Below are 18,970 nucleotides of genomic sequence, written 5' to 3' on the forward strand. Positions count from 1 at the left end.
TTCGTGATCATGAACATTGGATGTTATTAATAACAAGGTTATGTCATTAGATGATTGATATAATGGACACACACCCAAATAAGCGTAGCATAAGATCACGTCATTAAGTTCAGTTTGCTATAAGGTTTCGATACATAGTTACCTAGTCCTTCGACCATGAGATCATGTAAATCACTTATACCGGAAGGGTATTTTGAATATATCAAACGCCACTGCATAAATGGGTGGTTATAAAGGTGGGATTAAGTATTCGGAAATTATGAGTTGAGGCATATGGATCAAGAGTGGGATTTGTCCATCCCGATGACGGATAGATATACTCTGGGCCCTCTCGGTGGAATATCGTCTGATTAGCTTGGAAGCATGTGAATAGTTCACAAGAGATGATATTCCACGGTATGAGTAAAGAGTACTTGTCGGAGATGAGGTTGAACAAGGTATGGAGATACCGATGATCAAACCTCGGACAAGTAAAATATCGCGAGACAAAGGGAATCAGTATCGTATGTAAATGGTGCAATCGATCACTAAGTTATCGTTGAATATGTGGGAGCCATTATGGATCTCCAGATCCCGCTATTGGTTATTGGTCGGAGAGAAGTCTCAACCATGTCTGCATAGTTCACGAACCGTAGGGTGACACACTTAAGGTTTGATGTCGTTTTAAGTAGATATGGAGTATGGAATGGAGTTCGAATTTTGTTCGGAGTCTTGGATGGGATCCCGAACATCACGAGGAGGTCCGGAATGGTCCGGAGAATAAGATTCATATATAGGAAGTCACTTTCCAAGTTTGGAAATGATCCGGTGCATTTATGGAAGGCGCTAGAATGTTCTAGAACCTTCCGAAAGAAATCACCATGGAAGGTGGAGTCCCGGTTGGACTCCACCAACCCTAACCAGCCAACCAAGTGGGAGGGTGGAGTCCATGGTGGACTCCACCTCCTTGGCCGGCCAACAAGGGGGGAAAGGGGAGAGTCCCTGTCCCTCTAGGTTTCGTCCATATGGCAGTTTTTGAATTGGGGTCTTATTCGAAAACTTTGGGCAAACCCTAGGGATTCCACCTATATAAAGAAGAGGAGAGGGAGGGGGCCGGCCACTCCAACCACACGTTGGCCGCACCAACCAGAGGCACCAAGGCCGGCTGCCCCTCTACCCAAACCCTAGCCGCCCCCCTCCTCATACACCTCCCGTAGTGCTTAGGCGAAGCCCTACTGGAGATCTCCACCACCACCGCCACCACGCCGTCGTGCTGTCGGGATTCCGAGGAGGATCTACTACTTCCGCTACCCGCTGGAACGGGGAGAAGGACATCGTCATCAACACCGAACGTGTGACCGAGTACAGAGGTGTTGCCCGACTGTGGCACCGTCAAGATCTTCTACGCGCTTTTGAAAGCGGCAAGTGATCATCTTCCGCAACAACGAGATCTAATCTCGTAGGCTTTGGAAATCTTCGAGGGTTAGTCTCATGATCTTCTCGTTGCTACCATCTTCTAGATTGCATCTTGGCTTGTTATTCGTTCTCGCGGTAGGAATTTTTTGTTTTATATGCTACGAATCCCATCAAGATTTTCACAAACAAGTCACATACTTAACAAATCAATACAAATATATGATTCAAATAATATACAATAAATCATGGATAGAACAAAATATGAACATCTTTATGATTGCCTCTAGGGCATATTATATTGCTAACATCACTCACATGAAAATGGTCCTTACCGACCAAATACTCTTGAACTTTTCATCTAAGAGCAGTGCATGTATTCTCGTTGAAACTTGCTTGTACGTCCACTATATACCACAAACTAGCACAAAGTAACTTATCCACGAAGGTTGGAGTCCCTAATCTGCTTTGCTCAATCATGTTTTTTTGCTTCTTATATCAAGAAAATGTTGTATATGCTTTTATGTAGTAATATGTAGTACAAACCATTTTTATCAATGTATTTTAGGCATACATAGTCGTGTACAAGGAAAAAAGGAATGCCGACGTTTTCATGGAAATATACATCAAGGTTAGTTGCTCATGCTTCATTAACACGAGCATCTTCCCGTTTCTAGACATTTTTAGTTTGGTTTTTGATGAATGCACATCTTCTGTTCCCTTATGAAAACTTATAGTATGCCGATTAGCTTGTTAGGGCTGGTAAACAATAATGTAATGCACCATCACCGACACGGTCTAAAAGGAACCACATAGATAAACTTTATCGATAGATTTAAGCAACGAAACAACTACTATCATGCACAATATACACATTGATTAGAGTAAAAACTCCTATATGTGAGGACTAAATACAAGGATAAAAGGAAAAACTATACAATTGGCCAGGTTTCCATAGCTAGTGTGTGAATGTGGTGGTTACAAAAGCTCTACATGCCACCTCAAATACTTTATATTGCTACTTTTAAAGTTGCCTCGTGTGTCTAATGAACTTAGCAACATTGTATAATCTATATTATTGTTAAGTTTAGATGGAATATAACAGTTGATGAGTCACAAATTAAGTTGGTGGGCATTCCTTTTCACAATCACATTTAAAGTTAATGTACATATGTTGAGGTGAATGTACTAGTATTTAATTGGTACGATCATCTTAACATCTACAAATATGAAAATATAGTTATAAGCAACCTAGGATTTGAGACTAGCTAAGTGTGTTGTATTTACGTAGCTTTTTGGTGATATATTATTATCACATACCAAGTTTGCCTCTAGGAGGATTTAAACGTGGATGTAGGGATAATAAAGGGAAACAATGAAGTTAGATTTTGAGAAATAAAAAAATAAGTCATTGTTAAGTAAACATATATCTTATAATGCTAGTTTAAAACTACCAACATAGCGTCACTAACCTGTGATGATATAGTTGTCTACCATTATATCCTAACCTCTATATACCAATAGAGGTGAGGTGTGATGGCATAGTGATAATGGTGTGGTGACAGGTATGGTAGCGGTCGTGTGAAAAAGGATAACACGAAAATTATGCTCCAAAAAAGGTTCATAATACATAGAAGGAAGGTTCATGATACATAGAAGGAGGAGTAGCGCAGAAAAAAATGTCATATCTTTTAGGGATTTCTATTTTCGTGCCCTTGGTTCCTTAGTTGTGCTCAGTTTTCCCCAGCCCCTTAGTTTTTCCTCAGTTTTCCCCAAAACCTTGTCTGAAACCCGCAGAAGGAGGTCGGACGGAAGGAATCCCGTTAGTTGACGTTGGTTGGTGCTGGCAAGTGGGGCCGCTGTTGGTGCCCCGCAGTGGACACGTCTTCACTTATCCAGATCATCGTGGGACCCACAACTTGTCCACGTTAAGTGCGCCGGACCCAGGCTTACCCGGTGTGACCGTTGCAAAATGGGAGCCCGAGCGCCCCGCGCCCGTGCCCGTGCCATTGCTTCGCCTTTCTTTCTCCGCGCCCCATTGTTCTTCTTCTCCGCCGCTGGCAGCCCTTCTCCCGTAGGCGGGTGATGTCTAGTTTCTCTTCGACCTCCCGTTCTTCATGGCCGCAGTATGGACCCGTGCCTTTGACAAGATGCCCCGACCGCCCACGCCAGAGCCTACGAAGCGGTCGATCCGTAAGACGGACGAGAACGGCAACCGTGGACGTGAGTTCGTTGCATGCGAGAGCTTGCCATATAGAGAGGGGGATAAGGTTAGATCTCGCTCCAATTTCTCTGTTTTCTCTCGATTTTCTTGTTATTCCCTCGAATTTGGGATTTAGGGTTCACGTTGTTGTTTTCAGATCTTGAAGAAATGCAGGCATTTCGAGTGGATCGATGTGTACGTTCGAGGCTTGATTGCAGGGAATCAATTGGCGCTATTGGGGGCGCAATTTGGGAGGGGGACTTGCTTTGTAGAGAATGCGGCGGAGAGAGGAGCCGTTCCGATTAGGGACCTTCCGATTATGCCTAATGCTCCCAATGCAGAATCGGTGGAAGTGAAGGAGAAGCGAAGAAAATGAACAAGCGATTAAGGCGGTGATCGAGTTGAAGAAGCAAGCTAATCCGATGGCTGGTTGTTTTTTTTGTTGTATAATTACGATCGGATTCTTATCATTGCTCACTGTGCGCTAGAAGTTGTTACAAGGGATACCTTGTTACAAATCCATTATTGATTACATGTACTTGTAGTTGTTTTCAAAGTTAGTGTGTGCATTCACCGAAATTACCAACTATATTCCCTAAAAGAAAAGGAAAGCTAAAGATCGTTGATAATTGTTAGAGGGGTGACAAATAATGCAATCACCGAAATCCGCAAATATGTATGCCTCATGTTTATACCAAAATTATACCACTTTTAGGCCTTTCCAAAATACCAATACCATATCCCAAACTATATTCCCTAAAAGAAAAGGACAGCTAAAGATAGTTGATAATTGTTAGAGGGGTGACAAATAATGCAATCGCCGAAATTCGCAAAAATGTATGCCTCATGTTTATAACAAAATTATACCACTTTTAGGCCGTTTCAAAATACCAATACTATAACCCAAACTATATTCCCTAAAAGAAAAGGACAGCTCAAGATAGTTGATAATTGTTAGAGGGGTGACAAATAATGCAATCCCCGAAATCCGCAAATATGTATGCCTCATGTTTATACCAAAATTATACCACTTTTAGGCCTTTCCAAAATACCAATACCATATCCCAAACTATATTCCCTAAAAGAAAAGGACAGCTAAAGATAGTTGATAATTGTTAGAGGGGTGACAAATAATGCAATCGCCGAAATCCGCAAAAATGTATGCCTCATGTTTATAACAAAATTATACCACTTTTAGGCCTTTTCAAAATACCAATACTATATCCCAAACTATATTCCCTAAAAGAAAAGGACAGCTCAAGTCATTGCATTCTCCACCGACAGAGAGAGAGAGATGGGTGGCCACGAAGAGAGAGAGAGAGAGAGAGGTTGCCACGAAGAGACGGATAGGGGTATACTGCCCGTTAGATCAGTGGATCAACGGTTCGTGGAGTCGATCCGTGTGACAACGCTCAACCAATCGGGATAAGTTTGGGCTTCTCGTAGCATTTGTGACAGTACTTGAGGGCAAACCGAGTAGTACTAAGAATCCAAGGGCACATAAATAGTAAATAGACTAAGGGATTCAAACAAAAGAATTACAAAATGAAAAATGTGTGTTTTGTACAATATAATTCATATTGGGCTACATCAAATTATTTGCAATTCAAATATACATGAGTGTGACAATTATGGCATCATTTAGACAAACTATGTTTTGGGAAAGATGTTTTGCAAAGGGGTTTGGGTGGAAAACCATGCATCTTCATAGCTACACTAGTGATTCTGAGAAGTGGCAATTTGTGGTAAAACTTGATTTATATATGTTTGTTAAGGTTTTCTAGGTGGCAGGTTGCGTACGAAGACTCCATGAGTAGTTGCCACTATGTTTTTATTTTTTTGGATTTTTTTGCGCATGAAATGACTCAATTAGCTATGTTAATCTCATTTGTTGACTCTCTGTTGACCAGCTACCCGAGGGTAAAACGAGTATATTGCACTTGCCGGTCTAAGTCCTCGAGGGGAAAAGCGAGTACGTATAAAATTTCGTATAAGGCCCGAGGTTATAACCGAGTACACCAAACGTCCCAGGGTTAGACTCGGGTAGCGGTGCACGCTGCAGCCGTGCATAGCGGACGCGTGTTGCCGTGCATAGCGGACGCGTGTTGCGGTACACGCCACCTTCGTCTTTATAGAGCCCCTCTTTCTCTCCCTCGACGCACGTTCTCACTGGCTCACCGCAACCGCCTCTCTGTCCCATCATCTTCTCCACAACCGAAGAAAAACCCCGAAGAAAACCGCCGGCGATGGAGAAGAATGAGATGCCCATTGTCGGCACATCAGCCGCCGCCGCCGTCTGTGCCCCTCGTCTTGCTTCCATCGTAGCGGCCGGCGCATCGGCCGCCGCCCCGTCCTGTGCCCCCGTCGATTGGGACCCGTACGAACCAAAGGCAAGACGACGCGCCGGAGAACCCTACGACACCACCATCGTCGACAACGAGCCGGAGGTAACCCTTTGTTCCCTTGTTCTTATCTCATTTCAATCATTTTGTGTTAGATCTACCGTTATTATTACGGTTCTGCATTCCTAGTTCAATCCTTTTTTGTTAGATCTTGCGTTATTAATGTCGTCTTCCTAGTTCGATCCTTTTGTGTTAGATCTTGCGTTATTAGTGTTTGTGATTTGCTTTTGTTTAAGATTTGTGCCGATGATGATGAATATTTGGGCATAAATTGATTCAGTGGTTTGGTCATTAAACAATTGGTGTGTACAAATTTGTTGTGCATGATCTTTGGTTTCTTGACTCAAATCCTGGATATAAGTGTGTCCAATGTAACCGAGGCTACCTCTTTTTTTTCGAGCCCATATTATCATGCATGATTTTTTATTCACTCTCTGCTCCATCATCGTTGCAATTGACTCCGTGTTTTTGCACGATCTTTGGTGCTACGTGACAGGTGCAGAAAGGCGACGTCGACGGCGACGACGAGTCCTTCCACACCAAGACTCGTCACGTCCTCGGGAGGTTGCGATCCGGCCATTACGATGGCCCTTTTGCTCGAGGCATTTACAAGTGCCCCTTCGCAACAGAAGCTCCGCGCCACCGACTTCAACTCCCTGGTGAACCATGTCGAATCCATTGGCGGATGTGGCGCTAGAGTTGGAAGGACCGTGAACGTGCATGCGTACATGGCCAAACACAAAGAACTTGGGATTCACATGCGCAAACTCAAAGAGAGTCACACGCGATAACTGTAGGCGTTGAACGTGCCTCATCGCACTCTCGTATGTGATCGCTCTATCTGTAGAGCAGCTTAATTTCATGTAAAATGTAGCTTATGTTGGATCTATCGGTACTACTTTTGGATCTGTCTGAATATATCTATGCTATGTTGGTTCTTTGTATGCAGCTTATCCTATATTTTTTCTCTGGATTTGTGCCCTAGATTTCCTACCTGATTGGGTAAAAACGAAGGCATAAAGAAATGAATGGCGTTAAAAAACAGAAGGAGAAGCTGCTCTAGATTTGCTACCAATTTGGGCTATCAAATATGAATGAGATCGAGCGATAGAGGGGAAAAAGGTACATTGAAAACTGCTAATCTGGGCGAAAGAGACAGAAACCACTCGTGCCCCCGTCCCGGACCCACACGCTACGGCCCCACACGCTACGGCCACACAAACACGGCCTCGTCCTGTCCCACGCGGTCCCTTCCTACCAGCCCCACACGACGCGGTCCCACACGACGCGACCCCACAAACGACACGACCCCACTCGTCAGCACGGAACGGTCAACTTAACGGATTCCTCCGTCCGAGCTCCTTCTGCGGTTCAGACAAGGGCTTGGGGAAAACTGAGGAAAAACTAAGGAGCTGGGGAAAACTGAGTACAACTAAGGAACCGAGGGCACGAAAATAGAAATCCCTATCTTTTATCCACAAGCCGAAATGCATGTTGCAACTATTTTTGTAGTTTTCGGACAACAAGATAACTTTATTATGTAGTTACAACACCTAACAAAGATTGAACAAAAAACACAGTGTGGTTATCAAGCCACAACTTCCTAGGTTGTTAGGGTTCAAAGCTAGCCCATATGGAGAAACCTACCTTGGATTTCGGGCACCAACACACTAGGTGCTAAAAGTATATTTTCAATTTCTATCCATTTGTTAATAAAATAAAATAAATAAAGTTTCAAAAAATTCTATCTATTTGTCAATAAAATCACTAAAAGTTCACATACATAGTAATCTGCATGTGTTTTGAACCAATAATTATGGATTTTTTTTTTAAAAAATGTGACCTGAGAAAAATACAAAGGTTTAGTGTGGTTGTACTTTTCTGAATTTGCTCACCTTGCTGCTTGTTATTTGTATATAACCAATGACGGACTCCAGAATTTCATTATGCCCGTTAAATTTTTATCAAAACTTTCAACAATTTTTCATCAAAATAAGCTGCTTTGCTGGTCAGGCTTAGGGACCGTCGGGTCCACCGCTGTATACAAAATGATTGTCCTCCTCCAAGTTATTTATTTCTAGAGAAGAACTCTTTCAGCCTTTCTTCCTCCATCATATTCATATTCCTTGTTTATTTGTAAACCATACATATCACGTTCCGACCCTTTTCACGAAAGTTTCATCATCTCTGGCACAGGCACCCCGCACCCGTCGTGCGCCCTGGACCATGCGAAATTTGGGAATCAGGGTCTTTGGATGCCGACCACATGCCACATGCACACCAAAAAACAAAATCCATCTGTATTTTGGCTAATACAATAAAGTTTCTATTTCATCATAGCAAAACCCACCAGAAATTCGCCCCGTCTAGCAGCAGCAGCAGCCACAGAAAATCTGGAGCAAGACCACTACTCCACCTTCTCCTCCTCCTCCTCCTCGTCTTCCCCCAGCCCGTTACTCCCCCTAGTCCGCCGCCCTCCGCCGCCGCACTCGTCGCCTACGCCGCCGGCCAGATCCGCTCTGCTGCGCGCCCGCCCGCCAGCCCAGCTCCCAGATTTCGCCCCGAGATCCGCCACCGCCGTCTCGGCACCGCGGCCCCTTCATCGGAGGCGATCCGCCGCCCGAAGCCCCGCCGGCGCGCCGCCCAGGTAACGCTGCTGCCCCGGCCGGGTTCCCTTTGCTTGGCCTCGTAGCATCGCGGCATAGCTTCCCGACAGCTCGATCTTAGGCTGGGTTACGAAGCGAGTGGCACCTTGGGATTAGGGTAGCTACTCCGTCCACCCCGGTGGAGATTATGGCAGCTTAGAGCATATCGATTCGCTTGCTGGATGGCAGACACAGTGCTGCCTTCACCGGATTGGGTACTGTGGACCTTGAGGCGGCTCAGCAGCCAAGCTAAATCAGTGCCACCAACTTGGGGCGCGCCGGCGACCCTGTCGTGATTCGAGGGGCTTGAGCTCGATAAGCTTTGCCCACCTGCGCCGAGTTGGAAGCTGGAGGCTAGGTTATTTTTTTTCATGCTAAGTCGAGGTTGGGAATGCTGAACTGAACTTTCCGTCGAACTGAGAATTCTGCAACCTTCCATGATCCCCGTGTTAGTTAGAGCTTGTTCCGTGGCTATGGAGCTCTGGGCTTCTCTTCCCAGGTTCCTGTTTGCGTTCTCGTGAGTTGGTCGTTTTCGCACTCCGGCACAGCCATTGTACGTGTAGATGTATTTGGGTTTGGGCATCTCCTATAATTGTCATTTTATGTTCTTCGCACCATGACGATCTTTACTGCGCAGCTACCCTACATCCTCCGTATGCCTCTTCACAATGTTGAAGATCTCATTTCCTATTCTTTCATTTGCAGCTTAGAGTATTCCGGCAGACTTCCAAGGTACGGTTCGTGCGAGCCAGCTTGGGTGGCTTTTGTGGGATCTGCTTCATCTTCGTCTTACCCAGTATTTGGCCTTGGACCAAAGGCTGTCTGAAATTTGCACTATGAAATAAAAAATCCTACAACGGTGCATGTATTCATCTACAAACATAGCCATGATGATGGTTATTCTCGGGCACACTTATCGGGTGGTCTTGACATTGCCTTCCGTGCTGCAGTCCTTTGCATGTTGTAAGGTTGTGGCTGTTGCCTATCATGTTCTATAAGTTTGGACCATGGAGCATGCACCACGTAACAGGGGATTTCCAACCGACCCCAAGGAGTATAAGTTATATGAGGAAATTGGAGAAGGAGTTAGCGCCACAGTTTTCAGGGCTCTTTGTGTCCCGCTCAATACTTTTGTTGCCATCAAAGTTCTCGACCTTGAGAAATGCAGCAGTGACCTGGTGAGTAGTTTGCAATTTATTGTGATCCACAAAACATTCTGATCAATTATGTTTCATGACCCTGCCTTGTCCATCAGTATTTTCCTGATAAATTTACTATTGTTTGTGATTACTACTTTACGTCCAACATAAATCCAAAGTCCTAGAAACATAATGTGAACGTATTAGAAGGCTCTAGTTGTTCTATTAGAGTATTGATGACATGACTTGATCGTGTGGATAGGCCTCATTATTTTGGGTATTAGGTCTTCATTGAAATTCTAGAACCCAGTTTAATGGGGAGCCTACACATATTACAGAATTGCCAAAAATGGATACACTTGAACCACATAATAATGCGCTATCCAGAATCCTAGTATAATTTCCCCTCTGATTGTCAGCAGTGCTGCTCTTCTATGTTAAGTTAAAGAAAAAGCCCATGATCCAATATTTTGATGGAAATACGCGATTCTGTTTGGAGTTATTGTTTCTAATGATGCTATTAGTTGCACTTTTATTGTTTATGTTATGGTTCTTTTTTATGTCTGGTAAATGACATATGCATAAGATCTGTTCCTTTGTCAGTTATGTGCATACTGCTTACCTTTAATATGAACATGCTAACTTTAAACAAAATTGCATGTAGTTTTTTTTACCTGTCTTTTCCAATCTTTCTCACCTTTTGGACTTATCATTCTTTAGGATGGAATAAGACGGGAAGTACAAACTATGAGCTTGATTGATCATCCAAATCTTCTCCGTGCATGTTGTTCATTTGCAAATGACCATCAACTTTGGGTTGTCATGCCTTTCATGGCTGCTGGATCTGCCTTGCACATTATAAAAACTAATTTTCCAGACGGGTTTGAGGAGGCAGTCATTGCCACTCTTTTGCGGGAAGTTCTCAAAGCTCTTGTCTACCTACATTCCCAAGGGCATATTCACAGAGATGTAAAGGTATACTACTCTAGTGTATAACAGAATTAAGTTCAGTTATTTTTATCTGGTTTAATAACAAATTTGATACAGCCCACCTAATTTCCATGGAGAAATGCCACTTCAGAAATTCCATTCATCATTCAAAACTGTCCCACTACTAAAATGTTAGATTACATTCCCTTCATCGCGGATAACCTTGCACAAATAAGGAAATGCATGCACAGGGGTTTTTCTACCAAAGCATTAGTCAATATTCTGTTACAAGCGTTGGCATTGATTTGCTTCGCAATGTTGGCTGTGCTCTTGCTATAGTCTTTTGTTGGTCTGGCACCTATTAATGGGGCAATTGTGCATCCAACCAACTGCCTCGTAAGTGTTGCCAACTTGCTTTAGTCTATTTAATCCCAAATTATGTGTGACCCTCTACCCTTACAATACCCATTCAATCATTCACTTCACTTACCAAGACCAGTTTTTGGCACTGGTTTCTTCATCTCTTCCTCTCATGTGGCGTTCAGTATCATTTTGCTTTTCGCGATCTCTTTCTCTCTCACATGTGAGTATCTGGTTAGGCGGCTGGTGGTGTGCATTTTCTAAATTATAGGCTCTAACCGTAGCAATATAGAACAATAAATATCTGTACTCCAATAATGATACGTTAGATGTTATATAATTCCTATATTTACCTAAACCATCTTTGTTCACATATTCTAAATTATGTTCGAAATTACTAATCCATTTCAGGCTGGAAATATCCTAATAGATACAAATGGAGCTGTTAAGCTAGGAGACTTTGGAGTATCTGCCTGCATGTTTGACACGGGGAATAGGCAACGAGCAAGAAATACATTTGTTGGAACCCCTTGCTGGTAAATATTTTTCATCTGACATTTGTTGAACATTTAGGTTTTGTGTCTCATGTTTATCGTTCTCTTTGCTCTCTTCTTATGTGAACGCATACATAACCCCATGCATCTTGCAGGATGGCTCCAGAAGTCATGCAACAACTGCATGGTTATGATTATAAGTAAGTCCATGTCTAGTAACTTCAAATTTGACTGATTAATTGTTTTCGTTGATTAAGTTGTTTCTCCTTTATTTTTTTCTCTCACAATTTACAAACAGAGCTGACATTTGGTCGTTTGGGATAACTGCATTAGAGTTAGCACATGGTCATGCTCCATTTTCGAAGTACCCTCCAATGAAGGTTGACACTTAATTATAGCCGTTTTTTTAATTAACTTGTTCAAGTTACTCTGTTATGGAATGATAACATCACGCTACACTTCCTTTCAGGTGTTACTTATGACCTTGCAAAATGCACCGCCAGGCTTGGATTATGAGAGAGACAAGCGATTTTCAAAGGTTTGTTTTATTTACAATGTTGCTTTCGTAGATAATTGAGATTTTGTGTTAATCATGTGCATGTTACTTGCAGTCTTTCAAGGACTTGGTTGCTACATGCTTAGTCAAGGATCCGCAGAAGCGTCCCTCTTCAGAGAAGTTGTTGAAACATTCGTTTTTTAAGCAAGCGCGAACAGCTGATTTCTTAGCACGGAGTATTCTTGAAGGACTCACTCCACTGGGTGACCGCTTTAGGGCCTTAAAGGTGCAAACAGTGTTTTGCAGAGTGGCAGGGACGTTTCGTAACCAGCCTTACCTATATTTTACTTCCCTGTAGGCGAAAGAGGCTGACTTGCTTCTCAATAACAAGCTTGGTCCAGAGAGCAAGGAGCAGTTGTCACAGGTTAGGGCTTGCTCTTTGGTTATTTGAAATCTTACATCTCAAGAAATCAGTGCTGATCTTCTGTATGATGATGTATCAGAGACGTCTTAGATTAGTGTTAAGAGGCTATATGAGGTTGACTTGAGGTTTTGCCTGCTTCAAAGGAAGGAATTATCTTTTCTGCTATTGCTGTTCTCTTACATTCTTTGATCTGTTTATATTTTAAAGTGCTTTTGTCCATTTGACTCCCCTTTTCTTCCTACATGTGCCAAGCTATTTATGATAGGCTTTGTTTGCCGTTTGCTTGTCTTATGAGAACTTTTGTTCTCTTTTTGTGTCTATTAACTAATCCGCGATCTCTTTCTGGGGGCTTAAACAGAAATATTTACGACAGTTGGTTAGAACTTGGAACTGTAATGGTAGTGAGTACTGTTCATAGTTGTCATGTTTCGTTATTAATATGCTGGAATAAAGGATATTGATTTTTCTTAGTTTTGTTTTGAAGTATCAATACAGATCTAATACAAATATTTGCCTTTCAGAAAGAATACATAAGGGGCATCAGTGGCTGGAATTTTAATCTGGAGGACTTGAAAGCAGCAGCTGCCCTTGTAAGAGCTCATTTTACCCATTCTACTAACTAATGTGGCCATGTGGGTTTGGCGATTATCAGCTCCTCTCCCTCCCAACCCCTCCCCACAATCATCTAAAAAAACCCTCCACACCATACAGACACACAATAAAATATCTGCGAGAAACCTGTGTTCTCTAATCTTGAAATGTATTTGTTGGCAGTTAGACAGTTCAAATGGCACATATTGTTTTGATACCAACAACAAAGATAAGGGTGGGCTACAAGATGCTTATAATGAAGCAGAAGATATTTACCAGGAAAGGGTCAACCTTGGTGCTTCTACAAGGCTTGATGAGGTACTATGGTCGCAGTGATTGCTGTGGTTTAGTTAAAGTAGCCTAGACCTACTATATTGTGCCTAATTCTTCTGAATTAACAGGATGAGATACAAGAAGTTGAAGATTTGAATGGAGATCTTGCCTCTTCATTTCCAACCCGTCCCCTTGAGGCACTAAAGTGAGTTCTGGAGTTTCATCACTCTCACTTTGCAACATAATTTTCATCAAATTGAACAATCTTGTGATGTTGTGTATGATGGTATAGTTTTATCTTCAGCATTCTGTGTTTGATAAATTGTGATGTTTGTGCTCTCAGAGCTCATGAGATATATTGCTTTTATTGCTTTTTCTGTGTCCAATTTAATTTAGATACCGACTATGGTGTGCAATCAATTTGGTAGTCTCCTGTAGGCCATGAAATGCATCTGGTAATGATGGTCTTCATGGTTAGAAAAGACAATCATCTTATGGTGCCTAAAGTTAGCTTACTTGGTTATCGGTTAGATGAGTTAATCCTACTGCTCCATATCCTTCTGAAACGAAATTCACAAAACCATAATCGTTTTGCTTACTACTCCCTCCATCCCAAAATATAAGGCGTCCTTAAATTTTGCTGGACAACAATTTATAAATTTGACTATGATTTGTACTCCCTCCATCCCAAAATACAAGGCGTCTCTCTGGTCAACAACTTATAACTTTGACTATGATTTGTACTTATCATATTACAAAATTTGTATAAATATATATGAAATGAAAGAGATTTGCAAGATGAATGCAACGATATCATTTATACATTCTAAAACCACATATTTTTGTATATATTAGTAGTCAAAGTTGTGCATCAAAGACATTTTGTATATATTTGTGGTCAAAGCTGTGGATCAAAGACCGTGTGGAAATAAGCGTGCCTTATATTTTGGGATGGAGGGAGTACCTATGAATTTCATTTTTTAGCTCTGTTTCTTTTAAGTACTTGTTAAACTGTGAAGGACTTTGCATTGAATATGGTGACACAGGTCTTGCTTCGATGTTTGCGGTGATGATGATCAGGATCCTACTGCTATGAATTTGCGGGTGCAACCAAGCACGGAATCTACATCACCTGTGCAGGAGACCCCACAAATGCAGCATAGTAGAATTGAAATCTTCAATGGTGAAAATTTGGAAAGAAGTGTTTCTGTACCCTCGAATTTGGGAAATAGTCACAAATTCTCAAGTGGTTCTCTAATTCCTGAGCATGTTCTATCTCCTTACAAGAATGTTGGTAGTGATTCACAAAGGTAACTATGCAGTTTATTGTTTCCTGTACTATCATGCACCATTTTTCTTGGATCACAATTTCTTCTATTTCTTGAACATTGAGCTGACTGCATGTCATTTTGTATTAGAAATGGACCATAATTTCTTCATCAAATCAAATACAGAATAACGGGTTTAATTTTACTGTACCAACTACCATCCATAGCCCTTGAAGAATTTGAACTTTGTCACCTTGAAGGTGAAATATCATAGCTGTTCTACAATAACCAAATTATACCCATTCATGTCTCGTTAACCTACTATTGCTGGTTCTAAGCAAGTCCCATTAGGTTTTTACTGCTGTCACCACTACCAAGTCACAAACTCGACCAACCTGCCGACATCGTGTAAATTCGCTGCTGCCACTAAAAGTCTTAACATACTGCACACTATTTGCTTGGTTGACCCGCACACTATTTGCTTGGTTGATATCTACAGTTACTTGGTTATTGGTGTGAACCTAAGGCTGTGGGGTTACTTAAATAGAGAAGAAATGTAAGGGCATTATTCTTTTGGAGAGGTTAACTTTCAAGCCCACATGGGTCATAGACTTGTAATTTCCTCTCGCAACCTAGCCTGAAAGCCTTTTTGGGCTCCCCTTTGATCTTGCAATAAAATATTCCGATTTATATTTTGGCAGACTCAGGACATCTTGATTCATTTGGTAGAGCATTCTCCATTGGAATTCCAGCCAATCTAGAAAATAATTAGAAGAAAATAAAGAAGCATGGATTTTCTTTACAACCCTTGGCAACAATTTTATAGTAGTGGTAATATTGATTAATATGGTGACGTTGACACATTTTATTCAGTACATTGTAACTTCCTATTCTTGTCTGCATTTTTTGCTCTTCTTTGTGTGTTTTTCTGTTATCTCGTGTTGGCTATTCTATGCTGTGGTAACACTTGAAATTTTCCAAAATGCAAGGAATGAATTTCATCAGAAAAATCCGTGCATTAGAAACCGAAGTGGCCCTTTGTTCTTCCGTCAAATGAAGGACACACGCTCACATCTGTCTGGTAAGCTGATCATGGGTCCTACACCAATCTCTCTCTAGTAAGATGATCATGATATCTCATCTTTGAATAGATTCACATAAATGGGAGTCTAGTATTCATGATTTCAAAACCAACCACCTTGGCGTTATTTTAATATCTTAGAAGTAACTTAAGGTTACTGCCTGGCATTTATTGTTGCATGTCACATCTGAGCAGGGACACCTGATCCATCATCAGAGGTAAATGTTGTCCAGCGAAGGGGGCGTTTTCAGGTTACATCAGATAATCCTGCTCAAAAGGTACTGGGAACTCAATAGTAAATAGTTACTTGTATTTGATAATTGTCTTAATTATGAGTCATGAGGAAACCTTGGATGTCTTAGTTTAGACTGCGATATCTTATGGTATGAGGACAAACATGTCCACGTGCATTATGTAACTAAGTGCTGAAGTGATTTACAATTGCTTAAGCCTCTACTAGTAGATGTCTATCCTAAAGTGGTTTTTCATGGGAAAATGTTTAGTCCATCGATTGATACCTCCAGACCACAGCAGTGACCTTTGTGGATGATGAAACTATTCTGGCTCATCTTATGGTACGAGGACAAAAATGTCCAAGTGCATGATGTAACTAAGTGCTGAAGTGATTTACAATGGCTAAGCCTCTACTAGTAGATGGCTATCCAAAAGTGCTTTTTCATGGGAAAAATGTTGTCCGTCGATTGATTCCTCCAGACCACAACAGTGGCCTTTGTGGATGATGAAACTAATTTTATACGGAAGTAGGATCCTGAAGAATACAAATTCGTAAGTAACCTAGCGCATTCAATGTATATCTCACACACATGTTAGTATATCATCTTTCCTTCAAATATAATCAACCATGGTCTCCCCTAAAGGTTGCTTAGTCAGGGGTTGCTGCAGGGGGGAAATTATGGTTTTGACATTTCCCCAAAAATGCCTAGTTTTCCTTTTGCAACTTTGCTATTAATATAACCTTTCCAGTTTTAAATTTGTAGGGCAACGACTAATTTGTACTTACTTAAATTTCTCAGATAGCTCCAGCAGCAAGCAGCAGTAGGACAAATTTGTCAAGTGGAGTAACACGGCCATCTTCCAACTCATCCACAATTCTTCCAACACTACAATTCTTGATGCAGCAAAATAATATGCAGAAGGTATATTGCGTTTATTATATTGAGATGCAAAAATTGGTTAGCATTCTTACAATTCTTTGAATTCACAGGAAGTACTAAGTAGACTGATATCTTCGGTTGAGGAAACATGTGGTATGTATCATGTGAATTGTATATGTTAAACTTCAGCGAGATAGTTTCACCGTACTGATATTATGGCTTCCCATGGATATATTTTCTGACAGATTCTTCCGATGCAAGTACGGTTAGTTCGTCTCAGGTGCGTCCCACGAAGTGTGGTTTCATATGTTCTTCTGTTTTCATGTTGACACGTGAAGAATATACATTCTTTTGCTTATTTGACAAGTGCTGATATATGTGTAGTCATCGGGCTCACTTGTTAGAGAGAAGGGATTGGAGTCATATGTTGTCCATCTGCAGCGAAGGTATAACACCTTTCCCGCATGGTTCTCCATGTTTAAGGAAATTTGACTGAATTTGTTGAAATTTCCAGTGTCACAGAACTTGCTGAGGAAGTGCAGAGATTAAAGCTGAGAAATAATCAGGTAAAGTTTTCAGAAAAAAACATGTTTAGAGAATTACATTTGTTCCGTGAACAAACGAAGTTTTTGTTGATGCATTAAAATAAGTTCATTAATTTTTATTTCTAAGTTAAGTTTTGACTTTATACTGTGTGCTGACATCCATTGTGTTCTTTACGTAACAGCTTGAGCAGCAGATCAATGGGTTGTCGAAAAAAGATGAAAGGTTGCGAGAAGAGGGTACAAAGCAATGATATGTGCCTCCGTAGCCCTCTGTTGTATAATTCGGTTCCCCAATTTTGAACCTGGCTAGCGAAATTAATTGTATTTATTTCGAAATCAGGTAGTTATATCATTGTAATTGTAACTATTTTAGCAAATCCAGACTAGTTATTTTCTTATTTGTACAGCGTGTTTTGGGTTAATGGTAAGAATTAGTTTCCATTAAATATAGTAGATACCGCTTGGGCAACTCTTTGTGAACTTATGTCTTCTGTCTACTGCTGCATGGGCAGCTCTTTGTGCTCTTCATGCCTGCATGATTTTGAGCGTTTTTTTTTTGCAGTATATTGCTACTAGTAGTAAATAGAGTAAACAGCAGTTTGTAGTATCGTCACTTGTTTCACATCACACAAGTTGGCCCATACAAATTGTTAAGAGCATCTGTAGGTCAGTAGGTGCCAAAATAGGTCTCCGCCGAGAAAACCTTGCAACTGGTATAAGGTTCGCCCAAGAGCTGTTTTTTTCTGTATGAATTGACCGAGTCGGTGAACTTCTCACTCGTTGGAGGTGATGTTGACCACCTCGTGAGCTGGTTGCTTCGTCGGTTGTCCTCAAGACGCATGAGGAAAGTCTCCCCTTGGTGCACAGAGGTTGCCGTCGACGAATGGATTTGGCCAGATTGGGTGGCGGAGGCACGGAGTGGAATGTGGCCAGAATTTGCCCCTTGAATCGACCTCCAAACCCTACATATATTGTCGATTGTCGCAGGGCTGGATTTAAGATGGGCCTTAAAATTACTTTAAGGACCGGTCCATTCCACAGGCCTTCTCGGGACGAAATAATGGCCAGACTTTCAAGCGTCTCGCGAAATCTATTTTGGCTCGTAGGTGTAGATGCACCTACTATGGAAAATATATTTCATAGAGGTAAGTTGTGCATGTGTACGTTCATAAGGGTTAGTGTGTGCGTGTGAATGTGAGTATCTGTGTTTGTACTGTGTGTCTTAATTATTTTTCAAATTATCAAATAACTCCAAAAAAAGATCAAGGTGTACTTCCACACATTCTATTCCTAAACACATCGCGAAAAAATATTTTTTTTGTGGTCACGCAAAAAAGATAATTTCTGGTGTTTCAAAAAACTTTTCCGCGAGACATTTATTTAACTTTTTTTTACATAGGTTACACATTGTTTTTCCTACAAAACTTTTGTTAGCTAACATAAGATGTTCGGATGCACACTTGGGATTTTATTCATTTTTTTAACATTTTAAAATGGATTTAAAATTTATAGAAAACGAAGTGTCCCTTTTAGGGGATCTACTAGAGATTCTCTGAAGTGGTTGAAAGGAAGACGGGTTCACTTAGGGTGTGATTGGTAGACTGGGTGAATT

General features: G+C 41.4%; 1 protein-coding gene across 2 annotated transcripts; it reads left to right on the forward strand.

Moving 5' to 3' along the window:
* Nucleotides 1–8,359: 8,359 nt before the first annotated feature.
* LOC127317007 (serine/threonine-protein kinase BLUS1) lies at nucleotides 8,360–17,838 on the forward strand. Of its 2 annotated transcripts, none has more exons than XM_051347522.2 (21): nucleotides 8,360–8,644; nucleotides 9,348–9,820; nucleotides 10,502–10,756; nucleotides 11,483–11,607; nucleotides 11,721–11,765; nucleotides 11,864–11,945; nucleotides 12,035–12,103; nucleotides 12,177–12,347; nucleotides 12,420–12,485; nucleotides 13,007–13,075; nucleotides 13,260–13,394; nucleotides 13,478–13,554; nucleotides 14,396–14,659; nucleotides 15,607–15,698; nucleotides 15,894–15,976; nucleotides 16,733–16,855; nucleotides 16,924–16,966; nucleotides 17,059–17,093; nucleotides 17,198–17,259; nucleotides 17,328–17,379; nucleotides 17,541–17,838. In XM_051347522.2, exons 2-21 carry the CDS (start codon nucleotides 9,650–9,652, stop codon nucleotides 17,607–17,609), a joined length of 2,088 nt encoding a protein of 695 aa, XP_051203482.1. In that variant the 5' UTR covers nucleotides 8,360–8,644; nucleotides 9,348–9,649; the 3' UTR covers nucleotides 17,610–17,838. The 2 variants fall into 2 exon arrangements, with proteins under 2 accessions (XP_051203482.1, XP_051203483.1); XM_051347523.2 differs by having other exon boundaries at nucleotides 9,353–9,820.
* The last annotated feature ends 1,132 nt before the right edge of the window (nucleotides 17,839–18,970 follow it).

Source organism: Lolium perenne, chromosome 7 (assembly GCF_019359855.2).
Source record: "Lolium perenne isolate Kyuss_39 chromosome 7, Kyuss_2.0, whole genome shotgun sequence".
NCBI classification, from domain to species: Eukaryota; Viridiplantae; Streptophyta; class Magnoliopsida; order Poales; family Poaceae; genus Lolium; species Lolium perenne.

Coding starts and splice junctions, on each gene's coding strand:
- LOC127317007 (XM_051347522.2), top strand. CDS start 9,650: ATGGAGCATGCACCACGTAACAGGGGATTTCCAACCGACCCCAAGGAG. Junction 11,766..11,863: donor CTGCATGGTTATGATTATAA/GTAAGTCCATGT, acceptor ATTTACAAACAG/AGCTGACATTTGGTCGTTTG. Junction 14,660..15,606: donor GTTGGTAGTGATTCACAAAG/GTAACTATGCAG, acceptor CCAAAATGCAAG/GAATGAATTTCATCAGAAAA.